The following is a 12,148-nucleotide window of genomic DNA, read 5'->3' on the forward strand; positions in this document are numbered from 1 at the left end:
GTTATACACATTCAAACTTTTGCCGCCCACGCAACACGTGTCCATGGACGGCAGCGTTTTCTATGCTGAGAGCGTGTTTAAACTGATTATGGGATTGATTTATTTTTTTTTTTTTTTTTAACCTTTCACTTGGCTACTTTCCTGTACACCTGTACATTTCATCTTTATGCTGTCTCTGTGACCTCTTTATCTTCATTCTCCAACTATACATATACCCCATTTTCCTCCTTCTCCCTCCTGTGGATGACCTGTACATTTATTTTAGTGCACTGTTACCAAGCTCCATGTTTTAATCACCGCAATACCAGTATGTTTCTTCATTTACAAAAAAAGTGGTAAAGGGGATCACCTTTGGGTCTCTGATTTTTAAAAAGGAGGCCATTTTAAGAGTTTTCATACTGTTGGCATTTGTAATGTTTTAAAACTGAATATAAGGGAAACAGTATTTAGTCTATTTTACTTTATATATTAAAAAATAGAAACCCAGTGGAGTGGTTGTTAAATACTCCATCTGACCCCATATATATATATATATATATATATATATATATATATATATATATATATATATATATATATATATATATATATAAATAAATATACATTCCCATATATATATATTGCAGGTATATGCACCCACTTCCGGGCATAGACTGCCGCAGGAGTCTACGCACACCCCCCCCCCCCCACCCCCCGGGGTGTCTCCTGGGAAACACACGGATCCCAGAGACAGCAGGGACCATCCAGATTGGGAGGCGTGACTCGCACATGCACAGGAGGGAACCAGGCTTCACTTCTTGACTCCCTTACCGAAGATGGCGGCATCTGCACCCGAGAGCCAAGAGACGGATCGGCTTCGGGTGCCGACGTCGTGGGCGCCCTGGACAGGTAAGTGTCCATATTTTTAAAGTCAGCAGCTGCAGTATTTATAGCTGCTGACTTTAAAAAAAAAAAAACATTTTTGCGGGACATCCGCTTTAAAGGCTCACGTTTAGGAGATAGTTTCACTACCTATAGGTACCGGTAAGCCTTATTCTAGGCTTACCTATAGGTAAAAGTAACGCAGGCAGGTTTACAACCACTTTGAGTGTTCTTTTAGAAGTGAAACTTTACCTCATTTACTAAGCTTTGGAACAAGTTCACTTGCAGTGCACAGTATATTTTCCTTTAGTAAATCAACCCCCTGGTGTTTTAATACCTTGTGTTGTCTCCTTTTAGGTTGATTAGCTTAAGGAGTTGTTGAAAGATGCACCAAGGCCTTTTGTGTTAAATCAAAGCTGGGGTGGCAACCGCTCTCCTTCTGCACTTTCTTTGCCAATGTGGTGTTTTACTATCCAAAGTTAAAACAACAAGGGCAAAAGATTTAATAGATGGAAAGTTGAGAAAAAAGACTGAACATCCAGTTTAAGCCTAAACTAGTGTTACATAACCTGGTTATGCATTCCCTTGGTGGTACCTTGACACGTGAGGGGGTACCTCAGGGGCTGCTTCTATGGTGATTCTTCAGTTCTCTCCCCCAGATCATGACTTAGAGGAGGTCCAGCCACCCAGGAAGCCCATGATGTCTGCACCCCAGCTGATCTTTGGATCAGCTGTCGGGTGCAGCCGCCACCATTCCTGGTAAGGAAACCTGGCACGGAACCCTTTCAGCTTCACAGCAGCTTCCTTATTATGCATGCGCGAAGAGTGGTGCACTTTCTAATTGGTCCGGTGGAGGAGCAAGGAGGAGAACTTCAGAGAGACTGGTTTGCGACCCCGTCTCCCAGAAGTGGGGAACGGTACCTGTCAAAAACAGGTACCCATTCTCCCCTCCCCCCTGAAAGGTGTCAAATGTGGCACCGGAGGGGGGAGGAGATGGATAAGCGCAGGGCTGGACTGGGACAGAAATTCGGCCCTGGACGTCATCCAGACCGGCCCACTTACATTTTGAGTGTCTCATCAGCACCCCCTTACATCAGATTCTCATCACCAGCCCCTTACATCAGAGTCCTATCACCAGCCCCTTTACATCAGAGTCCTATCACCAGCCCCTTTACATCAGAGTCCTATCACCAGCCCCTTTACATCAGAGTCCTATCACCAGCCCCTTTACATCAGATTCCCATCACCAGCTCTTTACATCAGAGTCCCATCACCAGCTCCTTACATCAGAGTCCCACCACCAGCTCCTTACATCAGAGTCCCACCACCAGCTCCTTACATCAGAGTCCCACCACCAGCTCCTTACATCAGAGTCCCACCACCAGCTCCTTACATCAGAGTCCCACCACCAGCTCCTTACATCAGAGTCCCACCACCAGCTCCTTACATCAGAGTCCCACCACCAGCTCCTTACATCAGAGTCCCACCACCAGCTCCTTACATCAGAGTCCCACCACCAGCTCCTTACATCAGAGTCCCACCACCAGCTCCTTACATCAGAGTCCCACCACCAGCTCCTTACATCAGAGTCCCACCACCAGCTCCTTACATCAGAGTCCCACCACCAGCTCCTTACATCAGAGTCCCACCACCAGCTCCTTACATCAGAGTCCCAACACCAGCTCCTTACATCAGAGTCCCAACACCAGCTCCTTACATCAGAGTCCCAACACCAGCTCCTTACATCAGAGTCCCAACACCAGCTCCTTACATCAGAGTCCCAACACCAGCTCCTTACATCAGAGTCCCAACACCAGCTCCTTACATCAGAGTCCCAACACCAGCTCCTTACATCAGAGTCCCAACACCAGCTCCTTACATCAGAGTCCCAACACCAGCTCCTTACATCAGAGTCCCAACACCAGCTCCTTACATCAGAGTCCCAACACCAGCTCCTTACATCAGAGTCCCAACACCAGCCCCTTACATCAGAGTTCCCTTCAGCAGCCCCCTTACATCAGAGTTCCATCACCAGCCCCCTTACATCAGAGTGTCCCCCTCCCACATGTACTCACAGTTCTAAAGGCAGCTTCTCTTCTTCCTCTCTCCAGTCATGTGATAACAAGTGATAGGGGAGAGAGGAAGGAAAGTCTGCTGACCGTGTCTATCTCCCCCTGCAGGCTGGAGGGAGCAGAAAGCCTAATGCTCTCTCCAGCATATCTCGGAGACTGCTCCTCCTGACAGGAGTGAAATCGAGATCACTCACTGTCAGAGAGGAGCGGCTCCAGGACTGCACCAGACCGGCCCACTGAGCCATCGGTCCACCGGGAATCTCTCGGTAGTCCCGATGGCCAGTACATGCCTGGATAAGCGGAAGTTCAATTTTTGAGTGGAACTTCGCTTTAAGTGAACTACTGCAGAGCTCATGATGTGATTGGTTAGATTAGACAGTATTCCCTATTACACATCATGGTGTGGACATGACACCTAGTGAATGCTTGGCAATGAGGTATTTACTGTCCCAGATTTGTATAAACAAGCAATATGTGTTTTTGGGTAATACTTGATTGCTAGGAAGTTGGCTGAAGTTTTTTAACATCAAGAACTCATTTACACAACTTTACACTAATTCCCTTTTAAGGCAGCCATTAATTTTTGATGTGTTGCCAATGCAGCCAAAAACGTACAGTTGTGCTCATAAGTTTAAATACCTTGGCAGAATTTATAATTTCTTGGCCATTTTTCGGAGAATATGAATGATAAATAAAACTTTTCTTTCACTCATGTTTAGTGTTTGAGGCCATTTATTGTCAATCAACTGTTTACTCTTTTTAAATCATAATCACAACAGAAACTACCTAAATGCCCCTGATCAAAAGTTTATATACCCTGGTGATTTTGGCCTGATAACATGCACACAAGTTGACACAAAGGGGTTTGAATGGCTATTAAAGGTAACCATCCTCACCTGTGATCTGTTTGCTTGTAGTTAGTGTGTGTGTGTGTATATAAAAGGTCAGTGAGTTTCTGGACTCCTGACAGACCCTTGCATCCTTCATCCAGTGCTGCACTGAAGTTTCTGGATTCTGAGTCATGGGGAAAGCAAAATAATTGGCAAAGAATCTGTGGGAAAAAGTAGTTGAACTGTATAAAACAGGAAAGGGGTATAAAAAGATATCAAAGGAATTGATAATGCCAATCAGCAGTGTTCAGACTCTAATCAAGAAGTGGAAAATAAGGGGTTCTGTTGAAACCAAACCACAGTCAGGTAGACCAACTAACATTTCAGCCTTAACTGCCAGGAAAATTGTTCAAGATGCAAAAGAAAAATCCACAAATAACTTCAGAAGAAAAACAGAACTCTCTGAAAACGTGGTGTATTTCAAGATGCACAATAAGGAGGCACTTGAATAAAGATGGGCTGCATGGTCGAGTCGTCAGAAGAAAGCCATTACTACACAAATGCCACAAAGTATGCCGCACGCCAAACAACACAGAGACAAGCCTCAAACCTTCTGGCACAAAGTCATTTGGAGTGATGAAACCAAAGTTGAGCTTTATGGCCACAACCATAAACTCTACATTTGGAGAGGAGTCAACAAGGCATATGAAGAAAGGTACACCATTCCTACTGTGAAACAAGGAGCTGAATTGCTGATGTTTTGGGGATGTGTGAGCTACAAAGGCACAGGAAATTTGTTAAAGATTGATAGTAAGATGAATGCTGTATGTTAACAAAAAATACTGGAGGAACATTTGCATTCATCAGGCAGGAAGCTGCGCGTGGGACGTACTTGGACATTCCAACATGACAATGATCAAAAACACAAGGCCAAGTTGACCTGTCATTGGCTACAGCAGAATAAATTGAAGGTTCTGGAGTGGCCTTCTCAGTCTCCTGGCCTCAATATCATTGAGCCACTCTAGGGAGATCACAAATGTGCAGTTCATGCAAGACAGCCCAAGAATTTACAGGAACTGGAGGCTTTTTGCCAAGAGAAATGGGCAGCTTTACCATCTGAAAAGATAAAGGGCCTCATCCACAAATACCACAAAAGACTTTAAGATGTCATTGATGTTAAAGGGGGCAATACACGGTATTAAGAACTGAGGTATGTAGACTTTTGATAAGGGTCATTTTGGGTAGTTTCTATTATAATTATGATTTAAAAAGAGTAAACACATCTGATTGATAATAAATGGCTTCAACCAAACACTAACCATGAGTGAAAGAAAAGTTTTTGTGTTATTCATATTCTCTACAGAATTGCCAAGAAATCATAAATTCTGCCAGGGTATGTAAACTTATGAGCACAACTGAATATTGCACCACAATGCATAGTATGTGTGTTGTGGTGTGTTCCAGTGTGTGAATCCATTGCCCCTACTCTATAAGTGAATTGGATTGCCCTTTAAATGGCACTGTATTAGAGCTTATGTGTTACCATGCGCAGTAACGCACAGTAAAACATGAGTTCTCACAAGGCATAAATCTGAATGAGCACTGCAATTTCTATGTGCATAGACTTACTACAATAATATGGCTTCATGGAGAAAGTCGAAGGGTAAAAGATGAATGCTGCAGATTCCGTTTTTTTCAAATTTTCTTCTAACTCAATGATGGTGGTGGCTTGTAAAGTTTTAGAATTTTGGTTGCACCAGACCCCGCCCTTCCTTTTTGACCCATCCCACTTTTTGTAAACCCCATCCCTTATAGAATCCATCCACTCCGTCCCCTGTATTCCACTTGTTTCCACCCATAGTGTCAGGAGTATACAGCTCATCATCAGAGGACAGAATATATAGATAAACCTCACAGATGGGGCATATAGCCCAGCACTACAGATGGGGCATATAGCCCAGCACTACAGATGGGGCATATAGCCCAGCACTACAGATGGGGCATATAGCCAAGCAACACAGACAGGTCCGGCACTTACCAGGCTGGGGAAAGGATCCTCCTGTGTCTCCACTCTCCTCCATTTCTCCACAGGGTGGACAGCAGAGGTGTCCGCACCTCATGCTTCCTCTGCTTGCCAAAGCGCCGCTAGGCATCCAATAGGATCACCTAAAAGGGGCAGGGTGCATGGATGGGGGGGGGTGGTGCCATGCACCCTCAATGCACGGGCCTCCACTGCTCAGTGATATGATCAGAAAGGAGATCACAGTGCGGGCAAAGACTAAGGCTGGTTATGGATGGATATTTTTGTTTTTTTTGATCAGCCAGTACAGTAACTGAACGGATTCCCCCATCCACAAAATTGAGGTGGATGGAGAATCCTCCCTGCTGAACTATTGTATTCTGACAGTACACAGTAGGAACTCCTCCGCTGTCAGAGTACACCGATCAGAGCTGTAGCTGATTGGCTGCATGTGCCAATTAAAGAAAACTTTCCAACATTCCTGTTTAAGAAAAGCCAATTAACTTCTCTCAAACAGCAACAGCCATACAGTAGATGGGTGGTTAAAATTCAGCTGGTCCTTGCTGAGCTGTTTTTTTGGATCCATCTGTAGTCAACTTTAGGGGCTGAAAGAAAAAACAAACATGCAATATCTCATAAAAGTGAGTACACCCCTCACATTTTTGTAAATATTTTATTATATCTTTTCATGTGACGACACTGAAGAAATTACACTTTGCTCCACTGTAAAGTAGTGCATATACAGCTTGTATAACGGTGTAAATTTGCTGTCCCCTCAAAATAACTCAGCACACAGCCAATAATGTCACCCCTAAGTGAAAATGTCCAAATTGGGCACAAAGCGTCAATATTTTGTGTGGCCACCATATTTTCCAGCATTGCCTTAACCCTCTTGGGCATGGAGTTCACCAGAACTTCACAGGTTGCCACTGGTCTCCTCCTCTTCCACTCCTCCATGAAGGAGCTAGTGGATTTAGAGACCTTGCACTCCTCCACATTCCATTTGAGGATGTCCCACAGATGATCAATAGGGTTTGGGTCTGGAGACATGCTTGGCCAGTCCATCATCTTTACCCTCGGCTTCTTTAGCAAGGCAGTGGTCATCTAGGCGGTGTGTTTGGGGTCGTTATGTTGGAATACTGCCCTGCGGCCCAGTTTCCCGAAGGGAGGGGATAATGCTCTGCTTCAGTATGTCACAGTAAATGTTGGCATTCATGGTTCCCTCAATGAACTGTAGCTCCCCAGTGCCAGCAGCACTCGTGCAGCCCCAGACCATGACACTCACACCACCATGCCTGACTGTAGGCAAGACACACTTGTCTTTGTACTCCTCACCTGGTTGCCGCGACACACGCTTGACACCATCTGAACCAAATACGTTTATCTTGGTTTCATCAGACCACAGGACATGGTTCCATTTCTTCAGTGCTGTCACATGAAAAGATATAATAAAATATAAGGGGTGTACTCACTTTTGTAAGATATTGTGCATGTGTTTTTTAAAAGCCTAAGAGCTTGGCAGCAGGAGAGATGAACATGGAGAATAACTGGCACCCCGTAATTCAGATACCCGTGGGGGGGCTGCTGTTGGCTTTTTAATGAAGAACCTCACATGGCTGTCCACTTCTTTTAAAAAATGTTTGACTTCTGTTATGAAAATCTAACTATAGAATAGCTAAAACCTTCTCGAAATACATTTCATTTTTAAAATAGAAGAAGAAGAAATTGATAGCAGATAGTAGTAGTATGTATACTTCAACCATCTGTAACAACATACATGTATGAAGGTGGATTTGCCAAATGTCAATTAAAAAGAGAAACCGATTCATTGCAGTTTGGCTGTCACCTCTGACACGAATTGACAGCAGAATTGCAGAATCTGGTTCCGCATTCATTTTGAGAATCTATTGTCTTTAGTATTGTTCTCTAAAAGTAGGTGTTTCCGTACATACAGAATGTAAGAATAAAATAAGGAATTTAAACCTTACAATGGATTCTGAGATTATAAATTCTTATGGGAGGTGGAAAGTTGAAATACTGACCTAAATTTGTTGTACTTTTGGATGCGGTTTAAAAAAAAAAAAAAATGATTTCATACTAAACTTTAGCCTATGTCTACCTCTGCTGGTCAATGGAGGAAACGGTATGACTATTACAAGTATGTTCTAATTAGGGGCAGGCAGCATCTGTAGATCACATCTGTAGTCATGTGTGCACAGCAGTTTGAAGGACAATCATCTGTCATTCACTTCCTGTATATATAACATCAGGGAGGAGTGCAGCAAATATAAGCTGCAATTATTGCTGAACATTACAATTATGCTGACTTTTTAACCTTTTTTTTCATTTGATCTTAATTACCAATGTTTATCTTGGCAGGATAAAGAGCCAAGAGGAATAATTCCTCTGGAAAACCTGAGCATTAGAGAAGTTGAAGATCAACGAAAACCAGTAAGATATCTGTTTTTTTTTTGTTTTGTTTTTTACTTTTGTAATTGGTTATAACTTAACGTATATTTCTACTTTTGCAGCCAAATTGGGATAAAACATACTTTAGATTTGTTACATGTTCTCATGCACATAACTTAAAGTGTTTAATAATTGCAGCTTTACCTTTTATATATTCATTGTTAATAATTGTATCATTTGAAATAGATTTTTCACTATTTAGGGTTGCGCTTTATCACCAATATAAGTTCTGATTGGTGTCTGATGTGCATGGCGATATCAGCAACCAAGGAATTGTTTTAATCAGAGAGCCTATGCTATCTGGCAGGGCTGGGTAAATCTCAGGACTGAATGAATAGAAATTACAATTCTTTCTTTGACACTTGTAATGAAATGAAAGGCAAAACATTTGTGTATAGAGATTAAAAAAAAAAAAAAAAATTCTAACTTCCTTATTTCCCTTTTCTTTTTTTTTTTTTATAAGTGATCACATTCTCTCTGTTCTCAGCTGCATAAGAGCTGGGGGGCGTGTGAGAGAAGCAGTATACATATCTTCCAAGTGAATGGCTGTGCAGGGGGGGAATGTCAGGACAAGTCTGAGTTTTCAGCACAGCAAGAGAACTGACCACGGTGTGTTCTCATGCCTAGTGTGGCCATTTTTTTAATAGGAAAGCAGAGGGACTGGCAGGATCACTACACTGATGAGTATACAGAGAAAATACAGAGTGTCTGTATATAAAAATAAGACTTGGAAGTGATTTATGCTGGGGTGGATAATTTTAAGAAAGGGTTTAGCTCTGATAATATGGAATAATGTTATTGAAGTATTAGCTGTCTGATTTTGTATACATAAAGTGGAAATGCAGATTTTATAGAAACTATAAATCGTGTAAGATCTCATTCTGATGGGCGATTAGGCTGGCCATACGTTTTACAATTTTATTGTACAATGTTCCTTTAGCTTTACCAAAATTATATAATATGATGTCAAACCTAAACACTTTTCAATTTGTATACAGTCAGGCAGGACCTTGTATTACATAATTGAAGGTAAATCTAAAGGAAATTGAGTAAGAAAATTGGATAATGTATGGCCAGCTTAAGTCCCATCCTCCATGCAGAGCTGTTGGCAGATAAGTTTGCATCCACCTTGGAGCTGCATGCAGGCAGCTCTTTGAAGTGGATGGCATGCAGGGGCTGCATGGATACAATTGCATATCAAAATCTGACATGTGGGCAGGAGCAAGTGCAGGGATCCGAACACAGTATCTGTGTTTAGACCGTGCACCTGCTCCTGCCCACTTGTCAGACTTTGACATGCTTTTGTATCTGTGCATCCGCTGAATGTGTATGCAGCTCTGAGGTAGATGCACATGCATTTGTCAGCGGCTCTACATGGACGGCGAGACTAATCACCCATCTGAAGATGTCCTAATTCTTAAAACTGTATCTACATCCTGACCGCCAACTAATTTGCCTCTATTTTATTTCAGAACTGTTTTGAGTTGTATAACCCTAGCCATAAGGGCCAAGTCATAAAAGCATGTAAAACAGAAGCTGATGGGAGAGTAGTTGAAGGCAATCATGTTGTGTATAGAATATCTGCACCTACCCCCGAGGAGAAAGAAGAATGGATAAAGTCTATAAAGTGAGTTTTAATTTATTGTAAATATTGAAGGCCTGGTGTGATGGGGAACAATGTGGCTCTTTCTTTACAGCTCTGTGGCCCTGTGTATGAAATGATTTCACAAACTGTATTTTATTTTTGACTGTTCTGATGATGGAACATACGTGTCCTAAATTAGCTTTAGTTCTCGCCCTTTAGGTTGGACCTCTATGTGGTGGTCATATACAGCTCTGCTAGTAATCCAGATGTTGGTACAGAGCTCCTGTACTTTCCCAGCATATGCTTTCTGAATTGAAACTCTCAAAAGCCAGTTACCTCAACAAAACATCAAACAGACATTAGTAATCTCTGTATATACTTTATTTAAAATGAATAGGGTTAAAAACACTCATATGCATAATAAATAAAGTACTTGGCCCATATTCATCTGTATTTTGTATAACCACAATGCCTCCTATAGTCTGCAGCAATACTCTGCTATTTCTATGCCTCATATTGCTCTCCCTTCTGTAGATGCTCTCCTCTGAGCATTACAGAGGCGTTTGACCAGAAGTTAGTATTTTATGATCTTCTTTGCAGGGCACTCATATTTTCATTTAGAGTGGCTACAAAGTGGTTCTAAAGTCAGAAGTTTTTTTATGTTCATGCTTAATAAAAAAATAATAATTCTGTGTGCAGCAGCTCCCCTAATACTTACCTGAGCCCCATCTCGATCCAGGGAGGTTGCACTATAGTCTCGGCTGTACGGGACTCTCCCTCCTCATTGGCTGAGACAGCAGCTGGGTGCCATTGGCTGACGCTGCTGTCAGTCAGTGAGCCAGTGAGGAGAGAGAGTGGGCAGGCCAAGCCACGGCTCCTGTGTCTGAATGGACAAAGAGAGCAGCGGCTCAACTCAGGTGCCCCCATAGAAAGATGCATGCTGTGGGGCAGAAGGGAGGGGTTATTGGAGCACCAGCAAGGCACCCGAGAGGAGGATCTGGGCTGCTTTGTGCAAAACCATTACACAGTGCAGGTAAGTATGACATGTTTGTTATTTTTAAATGAAAAAAAAAAACGAGACTTTAATATTAATGCAAAGAGACCATTCATTTCTAAGAAAATCTCCCCATAAGATTGTGTGCCTTTGGTGTATTTAATGTATGGAATTTACCTGTAAAATCTTCCCTTGAGTAAACATCAAAAAGCCCTGAGATTGCTGCTGGGTGCAGCCATCTTTTATAGTATGTCAGCAGCTCCAGCAGACTAGGCCACAGTTCCTCTGGCACTACTCCTGGCATCTGCATAAAAACGTATGTAGGGACAAGAGGGGGATGGGGTGATGCTGGTCCAGCACAGACAGTAATCGTACATTCTCAGAAGGGGAGATTGCTATGGCATGCAAGGGAAGAGAACGGGGCTGTGCTAGGGAATCAACCATTTTTGGTAGCCAAAGTTTCTAGCAGGTTCAGTGACACATTGCAAGTGGATATAAATCATTTATGGAAAAACACTGCAAGTAAGCATTTAAAAATTCTTGATTTTTCAGTGAATTTTCCTGTTATTTTTTAAGTTTGAGAGAGTTTGATTTGTTGCATGCATTTGCTCTGTAAATTGTCCCTGGCAAGAAAGTTGGCTTGCTTGTATAGTTTGCTGGGGCAGTACGATATACCTGAAAAGATTTACTATTGATGGTTTTTTTTTTTGTTTTGTTTTTTCCTGCAGAGCGAGCATCAGCAGAGATCCCTTCTATGACATGCTTGCAACAAGAAAGAGAAGAATTGCAAACAAGAAATAACCCAGGCTAGGATAAAGCATTCTACAAGATTTTCTGAAAGTATCTCATGGTCAAGTCAATAGACCAACTTTACCCTGGACTTCTATTGCCACAACTGGCACCACAAGGATCGGGGGGGGGGGGGGGGTGGGGGCTCGGGGTCTGCCGATACTGAATAATTCTGTGCAGGCTGAAAGTATCTAATGGTCAAGTCAAAGGACCAACTTTACCCTGGACATCTATTGCCACGACTGGCTCCACAAGGATCGGGGGGGGGGGGGTTAGGGTCTGCTGATACTGAATAATTAGTATCAATCGAGTCATTCAAAATTTTTTATGTGCAGGCTCCAGCAATACTTTGCTTTTTTGATTCATTTGTGGTTTAATTTGAAATTCAGACATGGTTCACACGAAGATTAGAGAACAATCTTATAAAAGAAGTCTCTCATTGATATGTAAATATCTCCCAATACATTTGTGTTAAAAAGGCAACCAAAACACTAAATCTCTATATTTCTAATAGAGAACTCTATGATC

General features: G+C 42.4%; 1 protein-coding gene across 1 annotated transcript in view; it reads left to right on the forward strand.

The window, feature by feature from the left end:
• Positions 1-11,754, forward strand: part of CYTH3 (cytohesin 3) — a 223,502-nt gene extending 211,748 nt beyond the window's left edge. Inside the window, exons 11-13 of the mRNA XM_077449020.1 lie at positions 8,163-8,234; positions 9,725-9,879; positions 11,560-11,754. Of these exons, the coding sequence (XP_077305146.1) occupies positions 8,163-8,234; positions 9,725-9,879; positions 11,560-11,632 (300 nt within the window). The 3' untranslated portion in view covers positions 11,633-11,754. The remainder of the gene's footprint in view (positions 1-8,162; positions 8,235-9,724; positions 9,880-11,559) is intronic.
• Positions 11,755-12,148: the final 394 nt, after the last annotated feature.

This window comes from Lithobates pipiens, unplaced genomic scaffold (genome assembly GCF_037356315.1).
Source record: "Lithobates pipiens isolate NorthernLeopardFrog02 unplaced genomic scaffold, aLitPip1_a1.2 Scaffold_22, whole genome shotgun sequence".
Classification (NCBI taxonomy): Eukaryota; Metazoa; Chordata; class Amphibia; order Anura; family Ranidae; genus Lithobates; species Lithobates pipiens.